The sequence below is a fragment of the Marmota marmota genome, unplaced genomic scaffold, assembly GCF_001458135.2.
Source record: "Marmota marmota marmota unplaced genomic scaffold, marMar, whole genome shotgun sequence".
Classification (NCBI taxonomy): domain Eukaryota; kingdom Metazoa; phylum Chordata; class Mammalia; order Rodentia; family Sciuridae; genus Marmota; species Marmota marmota.
Window position 1 is genome coordinate 23,758,617 of NW_025999932.1, and position 15,241 is coordinate 23,773,857.

General features: G+C 32.1%; 1 protein-coding gene across 13 annotated transcripts in view; it reads left to right on the plus strand.

Moving 5' to 3' along the window:
- Positions 1 to 15,241, plus strand: part of Pan3 (poly(A) specific ribonuclease subunit PAN3) — a 139,061-nt gene that overhangs the window by 79,915 nt on the left and 43,905 nt on the right. For 2 of the 13 annotated variants that reach the window (XM_048800769.1, XM_048800770.1), the window contains one exon: positions 9,150 to 9,267. The exons of the other annotated variants lie outside the window; for them this stretch is intronic. In XM_048800769.1, coding sequence (XP_048656726.1) covers positions 9,204 to 9,267 — 64 coding nt within the window. In that variant the 5' untranslated portion in view covers positions 9,150 to 9,203. The remainder of the gene's footprint in view (positions 1 to 9,149; positions 9,268 to 15,241) is intronic. 13 annotated transcript variants of the gene reach the window in all.

Below are 15,241 nucleotides of genomic sequence, written 5' to 3' on the forward strand. Positions count from 1 at the left end.
CTTGGAGCAAGATTTTTCTCTCTTTTTTTTTTTTTTTAGTTATAGATGGACACAATACCTTTATTTTATTTATTCATTTTATGAGGTACTGAGGATTGAACCCAGTGCCTCTCACATGCAAGGCAAGCATTCTACCACTAACCCACAATCCCAGCCCTTTGGAGCAAATTTGGAGCAAGCTTTTTGTTTATAAACAAAGCAGTGTAATTTATTACTATGAATGAAGGATACTGTGTACTCATAGATATTTTCTATATTGCTGAAGAAGAAAAAAAACACAGTTCTTTTAATACAAAAAATGAATTTTCTGCCTAAAAACTCTCCTTTCCCTGTTTTATTTTGATCTTTTGTTTAAATAATCTAAGTTATGAATGAAAAGAGTGTCACCATTGAAAAGGCTAGGAAAGATTCTATCATTTGAGGTTATTTGGTTGAGTTTGGGGATAGACAGGGAGGCCACCATTCTGTTTGTCCAAATATTATACTGACCAAAGTAAGTTAACTACCACACAGCCTAGGGGAGTAAAGTTCCTAAAATTAAGTTTAATTTAATTAAAACTCTAACAGTAGTTTTTTAAAAAGTGGGAAAAGTGGACAAGTTAATCAGATATTTAGGGATTTAGGGTCTGCATTTTACATGTATTCAATATTTTAATATTTGTTGAGTTAGTAACATTTTCATCTGAAAATGATGCTATTGACAGAGGCAAGGCTGAAGTTCAGGGATGATCACTGTGTGGAGCTGTGGAAAAGAAAGTGAGAGTACAGATTTGATCTCCATCAAATATTGTTGAGGAGTGTGTGGTTGATAAAATTTAAGTAAATTTGTGCAAAGAACTGAAAGTATTTGCTTTTGACCAATGTGATTAAATATATTTTGTGAGAAAGCCTTTTCATTTTATTAATGTTCACAGTGTTTCCTCTGTAGTCCACATAATCATCTATCATAAATAGATATTCAGCCATGTTATATAAATCAGTTGCTGATATTTTTTTAGTGAGAAACCAGAGAAGGAAACCAAGTTGCACTTTTTTGACCAGATCCCTGTGCCTTCTATTAGCATTTTACTTTTTAAGAAAAGTAAATAATATTTTATGGGAATGTGTTGAAATTTGTCCATTTTTTTTGCATAATAAAATATTCATATGGGTCTGGGGCTCAGTAGTAGAGCAATCGCCTTGTGTGTGTGAGGTGCTGGGTTCCGATCCTCAGAACCACATAAAAATAAATTTTAAAAATAAAGGTATTGTATCCAACTACCACTTTAAAAAATATGTATGTATATATATATATATATATATGTATTTATATATATATATATATATAATATTTTCATAATTTTTAAAATAATTCATGGTGTTATAATTGGATGTTACTGGTATGCAATAATTAGATAAGTATTTTAAACTTTTCCTGTATATTTGCCTACAGATGAAAAGGACCTGAGTTCTTTTTTAACTTTAGTTAACTTGTTACATATATTTGTATATAGAAGATGAAGTTCTAGTAGCTTCAACTTTAAAAAGAAAAATGTGTAAAATGCATACTTCCTTCAGAATCTAATTTTCTTACATGTAAAAACAAATAATATCCACAAAATTAGGCATACATATAGGAAGAATCAGAGCAAGTACTTGGATAAGGGACCTTTTAATTTGAATTCTGGGAATAACCTTTATCCAAAAAAAATTTTTTTTAAATACTTCTTTATATTGGGTTTAAGCTGTAATACATTAACAAGAAAATGACATTTATAAGTAAGATCTATGAGGAAATCATGCCTCTATGAAATAATAATCTGTGAGTGAGCATATATCATCTTCCCTGTCATTTTTACAGAATGAGGTTTTTTTTAGATTTGGCCCATTCTAAAACTTACTGAATTTACAGATTAGAATTCTGTTTTCTTATTCTTTTTTTTTTTTTTTAAATGGTTGTCCACATGCATGTAGTTAAGCTGGAATATTAAAATTTTTAAAAATTCTCAAAGGCAAATGTACTGGTGTAATTGGAAAAATTCATAGCTTGTAGCTTTGTATGGTTGTTTTTGTTAATTCTTAAGTAAAAATAGAGTAAAAGTTGTACTAAATAATTTCACATGCCCTTTCCTAAATTTATTAATAATAAAAATAAATCTCAATTTAAATTAAAAACTACATAATAGATAATTGAAGTTTTGAAGGATGTATTTCTTATGTGCTTATATTCCATATGCAGTTTGATCTCTTCTGTAGAGGAGTTTTTTTTTTTTTTGTTTGTTTGTTTTTAAATTTGCTCAAGTGCATTGTTTCTTAATGCTTTAGGAAGAAGCAGTCATTGGAATTGTGACTTCTTTCCTTTTGAGGAAAAATACATTATGTGGTTTGTGTTCATTTTTTTACGTTGCAGATTAATTTTGTGTTTTGAATATTATATGTATTCCTTGAGGAAGATTTAGAGCTACCTCAGGATGTCATAAAATCAGAATAGAGTTGAAATAGGCAAACATCAGGTTGATAGTCTTTCTGAAATCTACCTTATTTCCCTAATGTGAGAGCTCTGAATTTTCCATCTTTATTTGTATAAAAAGAATATAGTTGTTATATGAAAACTTTGGCTCGTGAAAAGTAATTTATTTTAATAGAAATATGTAGTTTTGGATTAAATAAAATGACTTAGTAAAATAAGTAAAATGTCCTCAACTTCTTAAATGTTAAAAAATTTTGAGAAATTTAAAGTTTTGTTGAGGGTTTTTTACTTCTCAACTACTGAAGATAATTTTGTATGCATCTATGTTCACAGGAAAGAAGATTATTACTCCATGGAGAACTGGCTTGGAGAAACTTTTAAGCATATTTGTAGATTGGGTTTCATCATAAATTGACACTGTTTAAACCAAAATCAGTGGGGAATATGATCCCACCCTCAAAAAAAAAATGATCTGTTTGAAACATAATTTGGAAAAGTAATTTTCTCTTTCTCTTTTGCCATTTTAATAATTTAAGCTTTCCGGGCTGGGGATGTGGCTCAAGTGGTAGCACACTGCCCTGGCATGCGTGAGGCACTGGGTTCCATCCTCAGCACCACATAAAAAAAATAAATAAATAAAGATATCGTGTCCACCTAAAACAAAAAAATAAATATTTAAAATAATAATAATAAATAATAATAATGATTTAAGCTTTCAATACTAGTGTACAATAAGACAAAGTTCTTGCAGAGTTTAGTTATGTTCATGAAGTATTTCAGACTTCAATGGATTTTTCTCATGGCTTGAACCATTAATACTAGAAATGGTGAATTAAATTTAAAAAAAATTAACTTGGCTCACTGTTAATCTTTTAATAATTTACCAAGGATGCATAGCACCATTTCCTAAGATGCTTTTAAAATGTACATTCTTCCCCTGGTATGGTGGTTATTCCAACTATTTGGGAGGCTGAGGCAAGAGGATCAAAAGTTTGAGTCGATTTTGGTTGAGACTGCGTCTCAAAATAAAAGGGACTGGGGATATAACTCAGTGATAGAGTATCTTACCTAGCGTGCACCAGGCCTTGGGTTCAATTCCTACTACTGCTTCATCCCCAGAAGAAAGTACATTTTTACCTTGTTTCCCACTTAAATTTACCAATTTTATTTCTCACACAGATCCTTCTTGTTCTTTCTCTCCATTTCTGCACATGTCTGTTTTATGAAGTCTTTTAGGTAATTCTAATGCCCAATACTTGCTAAGAACTGGTGCCTTAGGAAGGTTGGGGCAGTGGAGAATCCACTAGTCTTGGTACAAGGAGGGGGAACAGCTCCCACCTTACTTTCTTTTCCATATGTTTATAATCAAAAGAAAATTGTCAACATATTGTCTTAAAATTGTTCATGTTTGGGGTGTTTTGGTATGATTATTATGTAGCTATTTTCCACGTGCGCGTGAATGCATAATTTCTATATAAAAAGTTGTAGGTAGCAAGAATCCTAAACTAGAATCTAACTTCAGTTCTCTCTTTAACCAGCTAAATGATAATAAAAGTTTCCTAATTACCAAGGAATCCATCCTACAGTAATTAAGATATATTGTTTTGTTACCTCTGTCCATCTTTAAATTCATTAATCTTTATATTTGATTTGCTGAATTAAGGTTTTTTTCTTGTCTGAGCTTTTATGAGTTGATGACAACTCTCTGAAAAATGCTTGAATAAGAAGCTTAAAATTTTTTTGCTTCCTTTTCCTTCACTAGCTTATAAGATCCTGTCATTTGGCTTTCTATAATATTGCTAAACTGATTACTTCTCTCCATTTTCAGTCCCTCATCCTAGACCAAGCTGTTATCCCCTCTATTATGTACTATTCAAGCAGCCCAACTGGTCTACCCTTGCATTTTTCCCCATATAATAGCAAAAGTAATCTTAAATATAAGTCAAATAATTGCTTTCTAATTGTTATTAGAGTACAATCCAAGCCCCCTACTGTGGCTTGCATAAGCTGTGTCTTGAATACTTCTGTAATCTCACTGTCACTCGTTCCCTTAATATACTCGGTTCTGGCCATATTATCAAATAGGTCAAGCTCCTTTTGACTCATTTTCTTTGTGTGTGTTCTATTTGTTCTTCCCATAGCATGGCTGGTTTCTTCTCTTCACATAGATCTCAGCTAAAATGTCATTTATTTAAAAAAACCATAGAAAAAAATTTCCATCACATTACCTTGTTTATTTCCTTTTTAGGAACTTTCATATTTATATAAAATGGGATGGGGAGTTCTCTTTACAGCCACTGGAATATAACTTTCATTGTGATAGGAACCATGTTTAGTTACTTAGTAGATATTTTTTCAAATTAAAATAACAAAATTTACAGTAGTTTCCTTTTTCCTGGTGTTTCCCATTGTGCAGTTTAGACTATCTATAGTCAGCCCAAAAATATTAAATCAAAAATTTGAGAAATAATTTATGAATTTTAAATTGCCTACCATGAAGACTCCCTCTATCTTGCTTCTTTGGACCAGGACCTGGATCATCCCTTTGTCCACCTTATTCATGCGGTGTGTACTACTTGGCTGTCCTGTTTATTCTAGATCACCGGTCTCAGCATTGTACTGTTTGTTCAAGTAACTTCGATTTTACTTAATAATGGCCCCCAAACACAAGCATACCAAAATCTGGCAACTTGATTATGCCAAAGAGAGGCTGTGGAGTGCTTTCTTTAAGTAAGAAGACATATGTTTTCAGGAAAGAAAAAATAATCATATGCTGAGGTTGCTAAAATCTGTGGTAAGAATGAGTCTTCCATTTGTGAAATTGTGAAGATGGGGGAAAAAAATGCTGATTTTGTTGTTGCATCTTACATTGCAAAAGTTATGGCCACAGTGCTTGAAAACTTACTTTAAATAGAAAAAGCATTGCTTTATAGATTTTGGTACTGTCCTGGTTTCTGGTATCCACGGGGGGGGGGGGGGGGTTTTCGAATGTAACTAAGGGTGCACTACTATACTAGTAAACACTACCAGCTTTCTTTTCTGAATAAATAAGTCTAGATTCTTCCAGTCTACTTCATGTCAAACCTACTTTACTATCAACTGGAATATCCTATTCTTTAAGGATATGTATTTGAACATGGTCAGTCTTTTCCCTGTCTTTTTGTCTTCTTGGACCTTGCTACATGGAAAACTCCTGTTTCTTGAAATCTTGCCTAGTTTTCATTAATTAAGATCAAATACCTTATTCCATGATACCATTTCTATGTCTCTAGACCTTATTGTCAAATTTTATGCTTTTATAGTATTTTAAAGTATCTCAAATTTTTTTTTAGATTTTGTCTGTTATTTTTACATATGGTAATTTTCTCCTAAAATGCTTCTGGAGGCATTTTTATTATTTTGTTCATTATTGTGATATCACTTAGAGATTTATAGTAAATATTAAAATTGAAAGATTTTAAGCACCTTAAGTATGAGCCCCAGGTTTTATTTCTCAAGTTCCTAGAACTTTGCTCAGTACCTGACCTTATACAGTGGTTCCAGGAAGCTTCCATATGTTCTAAAGATAGTCACCTGTGTTGATTTAAAAATACAGATTGACCCTATCCCCATCGAAGATTAACTGAATCAGATTTGAAGTATTTGCCTTTATCTTTGTTTTAAAAAATACCCAAAGGAGATTCTGATACATACCCCTTTACTTCTAGAGAAATAAAGTTTAAAATGACAGAAATATTGGAAGGGTGGTGAGTTTCATCTGATTTGAATGAGGATATATAGGGGAAAAAGTTTCATGGAAAAGGAAATATTTGAGATGGATTTTAAAAGGTGGAGAGGATTTCATTAGAGGTTTTAAACATACAATTGAGAATCCATGAAGTTTGTTGACTTTTTTCCCATTTGTTTTAACCAATTTAACATAATGGAGAAATATTCTGTCAGTGAATTTTGAAAAAGTAATGTAATCTGAGTTAGGTAGAGACTGAACAGATCTAAAGAAAATCCCCATTAGGCATTAAGCATGGTACTGAGCAGAAGGCTGGGAGCTGTTTTTTTGTTTTTGTTTTTGTTTTCCTCTGCTGGAATAACCCTTAAAATGCTGATTGTGGGAAAATCCTTGGATTTTGCTTGGAGAAGCTGGGTTAAGGCAGGGCCATTTGCGAACTGGTAGTGTGGGTGTGTGGGTGTGTGTTTGTTTTTTTGACAAAGATCCTTGGTACCAGTGTATATTGGCTAAATGTCAGCCCTAAATATCATCATAATACAAGGGTTGATGATCCTCATATCGGTTTAAATTATAATTATTTAGTTCATGTGGATAGTTCCCTTCACAGAACTGTTAGGCTCTTAGTTACTGCTTATGTTTTGTAGTTTTCTTTTTGATTTGTCTCTTCAAATTAATATTTTTAAGTAATTTGTGTAATATGAAATAATCCAAGCAGTAGTATTTCATTTTAAAATTAGTTGCTAGGCATGTGAAAAGGTTGGATAGGGCTAGAACATGGGGGAAATAACAGAAAATGATATAGAGACAAAAGAATTTAAAGTACCTGATACCACCTCAGAATCTTTAACTATTGCCATTATCTTCCCAAAATTTGACACATTGTATTTTGGGGATTTTCAGATGTGGGGAGAAGAGACTTGCCGCCATCCTGACTTGTTTACAGACCTTAACAAGACTAGTAGTAGAAAAGACTGAAAAGATGTGCTGGAATATAACCTCTCTGTTTATTAGGAACGGGCAACCAAATCTTAAAAGATTTAATTACCACTTCTATCCTTAGGGAACTTGTAAACTAGGAATGCCAATAGAACTCTCATGAAGTCTATATATAATCCCAAATTTTAAATTATATAGTACAGATAATACTGGCATTTAGAGAGTCAGGTTTATTACATTAACTCAGAGTTATTAAGTGAGATTAATAGTGCTGTGTAGTATTTTGTTAAATACAATAGCTTGAAATTTGTGGGTGAGTCTCCTTTTCTGTATTTTTTTTTTTACACAGTAACATGAGAATTATGTTTCACATGGATTATTTGTTTCATTTAATCTGAGTCCTTGTGCATTGAAATAAAGATTATTGCAGAATCACTATCTTCCAAATAAAGAATCTGTATATATGTACAGGAGTCCAGGAGACTTTAGTTTGAGGTCTTCATTAAGATAACCTAATCCAACACAAATTAAATAATGTTGGTGTTGGTATGTTAAAAAACGAATGCATTATTAATTGGGGCCTGCTTTGTTGATTTAATAAATAAGTAATGGGAAGTAAATAAAAATTTCAAATCAAGCATTTGCTGAACTTTGAAGCATTTCTGTAAATGCTTCAGTTTTTCAACTACTAGCAAAGAAGGCTTATTTCTCAGGAGAGACTTTACCAATTTAAGGAAACTGTGAGGCTTTCACTTTTTCTCAGTAGAGATCTCATTTGAACTATAGAATATAGAAAATTATGAGTGTCATTTTTCTATGGGTAGTATGTAATAGCTATCATTCATTGCTCACATACTATGGGAGTCTTGGCTCTTTAGGCCTTTTTTTTTCCTGGAATTATGAAAAGCTGGGAAAATGGGGAATCAGCAAGGCATTTTAAAAAAAGCCATTAATCACCAAAATGTCCAGTGCCTATTTCAAATGAGTACAGTTTTCAAGACAATGCATGGTTATTACTGTAAAGTTCTCCACAAATCTGATATCCAAGGCATTGAAATTATTAGCTGAGTAGCAAGAATTTTCCATATTAGAACTTGGAAATGAGAAGGAAGTATTTTTAATTAGGGTATATTTGACATTTGATTAATTAATGGCATTGATAAATTTTTTAAAAATGTAAAGTTGTACTGGTAGTTGTCATGATTCTGTCTGGGCACAGTCTTGTATGGAAACCCTTTAGAGAAAAGACAAAATGATATTACATTGTTTTGACATTAGCTTAAACTCTTTGGTTTTCTTTCTTTCTTCTAGTTTTGTTTTGTTTTCACCTGCCTTCCCCATCATAGCTTATTTTTTAAAACAAATAACACAACTCATGAAATGGAAAGCCTCCTTTGTTTTGTTGTGTATTTTTGAAACTCAAAGGCTGTGCATGTTGATTTATTTGATTTTTTTTGTTTGTTTTGTTGGCTTTAGACATGCTAAGGAAGGCAATTCACTATTTTAAATCTTGAAACATAATATTACTCTTTAGCCTTTTATTCAAAATATTTTCTCTTAATTACTGAATGAGAATTTTGTATTTAAGGAATGATGTAACACTTCACGAGTTTATTTTTTATTAGGCAAAACTACTCTAGACATGTCATTTGCTTCCGGGTGTAGATGTTTAATTCATCCCACCCCAACACATACACTAGAAAGCAGCTTTTGAAAGATAAACAAAATCAACTTTAGCCTTTAGAATGCTTGTGGTTTATAAGCCCCACATATTTCCTCAGTGAGAAACCATATGATTTGTGCGATAGCTTTTCTCATAAAATCCATTAGCTGTTTAACATTCTTGCCGTAACTTAGTGAAAGCTTTAACCAAGAACTGCTTGTGGCATACAGTTGCCAACAGTTTATTGGCTACTTCTGTAGTTGAAAGGAAGTTGAACTATTTTTTTGGACCCAATAAGTTTGTCCTTTCCACTTGGGTGTTGAAAGAGCTTATGAGCAGTAGCTGTTCTGATTTTTGTTGGTTGTTTTCTCTAGGGAACAAGCTACCCTCTGAGTCAGCACTGGACTTGAAGATAAATCCTACAATTCATGAAACTGACTGATTCGACTAAAGGATGGATAGTTTGGGCAGCGTTGGACAGCTCTATGAGGGGTCTGTTTGTTTAACTGAAGGGATTGTTGAGTTCAGCAACATTTAATTCCCCTAAGCCAAGGGGTTGCTGTTGTGAAAACAGGGTTTGTGAAGGAATCAGTTTTGGCAATTAACATCAATATTCTTAATTGACTCTGTTTTCATTTTATCCACCTAACATCATGGAACAATTCTTTAAAGTGTAGAAAGTTTGCTCCTATTTGCCAACTAAAATTTGTAGTTCCTGATAGGTCAGCATAGGATTTTTGCAGTTATGAATCTAAGTTACTCTTTTTTCACATGGGGTTATGGACATTTCTCTCAAGTAAACCTTTTGGCACTTAGAATATTTCATCTTGGTGGCTTGAAACGTCTAGGATTAAGTGGGACCTAATTTGATTAGTAAATATTCACTAAATCAGTGAACAGTTTATACTATCAGCTTATGGCTAATATTATAACATGCTTTTTTGATAATAATTGTCAAATATTAATGAGATAATGATTTTTACCTTTAAACTTTGTAGAATTTTTGTATTAGTATTTGAGGAAATGAGATTTATTATGTTTAATTAAATGATTTCTGTGTGTGTGGAATCTGAGGAATTTTAAAATGCCACAGAAAGAAAAAAATCTTTGTACCTTAATTTTCTAGGCCATAATAAACTTTGTAGGGATAGTTTGGATTATCTTTTTGAAGACTTGTAAAAACAAGCAGGGGGACAAATATATTAATTTTAGTTATTTGAAAGACAGTATGATTTAAAATATATAAAAATAATGGGAATTTTACCCAGACAAATTACATAAGTAGATTATTTTAAACATCTTTTAGGCTAAAGATGCAAGTAGTCATCCAACATGCAACTTTGAAAAATGGGGCTTTAAACAAATTTGATTATATATACAATCTACTTTGGATTTATTAGTTGCATGATTATTGTGATCTTCTTAAGCATGGTATTCTTAAGAACAGTTGAAGCCAGTTCTAAGAATTATTTGCAAAGCTGAATTTGATTGAAAAATGAAATTATTATGGGAACAAGTAAAGGCTAGTATTAGCTTTTACTTTCTCATTTTGTTGAAGTTTTTGATGGTGGGGTGATTTGTTTTATATTGTACAATGTGTTCTGGGATTAGATCCACAGTTAAAACATACGCATGCTTATATGATTCTTTTCCCAATTTCTATTTGTTTCCATTTAAACTTTCTTTTCTCCCCCCATCCGGTAGCTGAAAAGGAATGGCAAAATGTTCCCAGTTTAAAATAGTCAACATAATATTAACTTTTAAAATTTTTAACTTAATGGCAGTATCTCGAAGAAATATTACTGTCTCATTGGACAGAAAAGTGACCAAAGCCATAATCAAGGTATTCCTGGATTCTAAGTTAGCATTTCTTAACAAATGTATACCATCAATTTAATATAGCATTTTGGGAAAAAAATTTCAAAATATGTACATTTAAGAAAATTTTAGTGAAGTTCAAAACATTTATCTGTATTAATAGGATTCTTTAGAAACACTTAAATTCTAATCCAAAAAGTTGGAAGATCCTCTGAATCATTCTTGTTTATAGCAATTAGCTTCATAGTAGCTTGTTTCTTTTTATAGTACCTCGATCTTTAGGATTGCCACAATAATTTTCAGGCTTTATTGCAGAGTACCAGAAATTTTAGCAAATGTTTAATTTGGTCATATCAGCCTCCTTCAACTTTATTATTTCCGGATATGTTCAGGAATTTTAACAATTCTTCATTTAATCACATTTTCTCTTTGTACAATAACGATAGTATTTTACATAGCCATTAATGGTTTAAGTTAAGGTTAAATTCAACATCATGAGGGTTCTTCTACACAAGGCTCTATTAGCACTCAAGAGACATAAATTCCATGTCTCATTACTTTCATTGCTGACTAAAAAAAATCACTCGAAGTATGTTCAGCCCCAGTTGTACAATTTGTTTAAAAAAAAAAAAAAAAGATGAGGAAAAGGTTGGTCTGCTGCTGGTTTAAAAATTGGAAATTTTGAAACATTCTATTCAAACTTTGTCAGATTCATAAATTAGATTTATGTTTTTATTTATATATTTATTATTTATGTATTTATTCTTGTTTTTAATTTTGATATGAAAGATAATTATGAATTTAATTATGACTCTTCTAATGGAGTGATTATTATGGAAGCAAAAATAGCAACTAAGGATTTCTAAATTTAGGGTTTTTAAAATTATATTCTCTAAGATAATAATTATAACTTTAATTTGCTCAAATTTATGTTTAGGGTTACTCAAAAGATAAGCTTACAAGAAATTCATTTGATTGTTGGTAAAATTATTAAGTTCACTCAGCTTCTTTATCAATCAAATAACTGTACTATGTGGGGAAAATGCACATTTTAAAACATGATTTATGTGCTTTTTTTTCTCTTAAAACTATTCTTACCACTTTAATATTACTGGGTAGTGTTTTCTCTAATCTTTGTCTGTCTTTTTTTAAGTCCCTTTTTTGATGTTTTATTAGTGTGGGACTGCAGATCAAGCCCAGGGTCTTGAGCATGCGAGGCAAGCAGTTTATCACTGAACTGTATCTCCAGTTAGTGTTACCTTTTAAAAAGCAATATACAAGGCTGGGCTTGTAGCTCATTGGTAGATCGTTTGACCTAGCACATGTGAGGCACTGGGTTTGATCCTCAGCACCACATAAAAATAAATTAATCACATAAGTTAAGGTATTAGGTCCATCTAAAACTTAAAAAAAAAAAAAAAGAAAGTATATACATTTATTTAATTATAACTATCTCCCTGGATACTTTTTGTGTTATTAATTTTGGGATACTTTCCAGAACTAGAATTTCTGTGACAATAGCTGTAAATAATTTTTAAGGTATTGAAATTGAAAATGATTGTTAAGTAGATGAAATTTTATTCTAAGGCTTAACTTGTTTCATTAGTATATATATTTAGGTAATAGAGATACTGGAGAGGTAGTTGATGAAATGCACAGGTTCATAACCTTCCTGTATGAACTATATTTTGTCAGCTGTTTTTTCCAGCAATGGAGTATGTACTATTAACTTGTAACTCTTTCTAAACATATAAGGATATAAGGTAGTGGAATATATTCATTGCCACAACTTAAGGATTTTCTACTTTTTTAAACTTTGGTTTTCTTTCCCCTTCCCCAAGGGATATATTCAGATAAGAAAAATAAAACTTTTTCCTTTGTATTTCTCTATGACAATATTCAGTATAGAGCAGAGTTGTGAAAAGATGGTGACTAACTAGAGACACTTGGTGATGTCTGTGCAGAAATAAGTTAGCAAGCTGAAGACACTACTATCCTTAAAAAAGCCTGCTTGTTAGCTTGCCTCTCAGCTGTTGTCTGAGAAATTAAATCCTGGATGTTTTCCCACTGTTCCCATGCTGATAAGGGTGGTTTACTGTGCTTTACCTTTGCAAACAATGTGATTTGTGCTGCACACCTTTATTTCCATGAGTTTGGAATTCTGATATGTGCTACACAGAAGGTGCCCATATGACCAGTTCACTATCAAAACCTTGGGTACTGAATCTACTGGGTTTCTCTTAGCAGACAGATTGCAAACATTACTAGGTGCAGAGGGTATTCTATGTGGCCTTTCTGATGAGGAGAGAGCATAGGAAGCTCTCCACGAAGTCCTCTAGAGGCCACCTGTTTCCTTTTTCCTGGCTGTGTATTGTTTACTGTGTTGCAATAATTTATCTTAGACATGAATGAATGCAAGTATATGTTGTTTTGTGAATTCTAGCAAATTTCTGAACGTGGAGGTGGTCTTGGGGACTTCCAATTAAGGATCTTTGTTACTTAATTTTTTACTGAGGAACTTTCAAGATTGTATTGTTAAAGCAGCTTTACTTTTATGGTAATCATGAACACAAGGAGTGTTCGGTGCATTTTCTGATGTTTTAATATCTTATTTCAGGAAGTTCTCTTCAATAGAATGCTACCCTGCATACAGTGTGGTTATATATCAATTGTAAATATCTCCATGGCATCCAGACTTTTTTTCCCTCCCTTTTGTAGTTCTGGAGATTGAGCCTGGAATCATTGTCACTAAACTATGTCCTCCATCCTTTTTTAAAAATTTGAGAGAGTCAAACTGGCTTCAGACTTGCCATTCTTCTGCTTTAGCCTCCAGAGTTGCTGGGATTACAGGCATGTGCCACTGTGCCTGACTGCATCCACACTTTTAATGGTAATTACATTGATATACCTTTCTTAAACTCGGTTTTTCCTTCCACTAAGAGCTAGTGGTAGAAATGGGGTAAGAAACTAAACTTGTCTCTGAAGCACTAAAATAGCAAGTGGGGGAGAAGTGCTCTGAAGTTAACTTTGGAGTTGACTTTTTATACCCACCCTTTGATTTAACATCAGGAAAGTCAACATGGAGACTTTATTAATGCTTTAACATGTTTTAAGCCCTCTTACAATATAGGGATGTAAAGGCAATGTGTTTGGAGCTATAACTGTGTGCTGATTGGCTTTAGGGGGTGTATTTGTACTAGTAACTTTGTTTTTTTGTATTCCTCAGTATGATTATGTAAGTTTTTAGTATGATTTTTTTTTTTCTCTTGGATAAAGGCCTAAATATTGATCTTCTTGTTAAAAAGATATTGCTTCCTCTATTTGTCCTCAGCTGAAATTCATATGCTCATGATGAGATATTTTGTTAATTTGTAATCTAAACCATTCTCTTAAGTATGGTCAGACATGGTAATTGTTTTGATTGTTGGAATTTTGTTAAAATTTTAGCATAACCCTAGGTTTACCCAGGCTGCAGTGACCTGGAAAGAGTAATGTTAGAATAATAAGACATACTCTTTCAGAAGAATGTGCTTTACTCCAGATTTTTTTCACATTTTTCTATTTTATAGTGATGAGTTGATTCATGTTCGCCTTTAAATAGAGATGACTGACGTGGGTGTCACTTAATAGCTTGACCACTTACTTTTTTTTTTATTCCCAGCTTCTTCTTATAGTCAGTACTTCAAGTGGTGACATTTGCCATTCTTAGTAATTCAATGATTATAGCTATTGATATTTAGTATTTTGGTTGTTGGTGCCAGTAAAGAAAAAAATTCACCTTTATATCCATTTCTTTTCAGCAAAATTATTTTGTGCTGACAATGTGCCTTATGTGCAGATGGGAATACAGAATTTAGGCACAAATCTTCCCTGCAAATAGATAAGAACAACAAAACAATGGGAATCATTTTCAAGTATAGGTATCAAGAAAATATTGAGTAAGAAGATAATTCAGAACAAATTAGACTTTACTATGATGTTATAGTTTAGAGAATTTGGTGTTGGCAAGGAGAGCTATTGACAGTGTACTCAGGAGAAAGCAGCTTAGGAAATACATGGATACATGAAAGAAGCGGTGTCCTCAGGGAAGTTGTCGAGGACTTCAGAGAATTTAAGGGAAATCCTCATCTATACAATATTGTCTTCATATTTGTGAATGTGGGTTCCATCTCTCCACAACTTTTTTTCAAGTTGTCTTTAATATATTAACTTAAAACTTTCAATGAAGTTTGATTTTCTGTGTTCTGATCTTATACATATTTTATTAGATTGATTCTTAAATGCTGTATAGTATTTGCTGGTATCATAATTGGTTTCTTTTAAAACAAAAAATTTCTATTTGATTATTTCTAGTATCTATATGTGGTTAACTTTTATATTTTTGTGCTTTGATAACTTTTATTTCTAAGATTTTGTGAATTCTTATTTTTACTCAGTTTTCTACAAATGATAGTTTTATTTCTCCCCTTGCAATAGTTTGTTCTGTTGTCTTCTGCTGGCTAGTACGGTGTTATAGAGAAGTAGTCATAGTTGACATTTTTCTCTTATTCCTGGTTGTAAAAGGAATGTTCTTAATGTTTTCCAACTTTGGATGATCTACATTCTGAAATCTTAGATGCCTTTGTTTCTGAGAGGACAACCTTTTAAT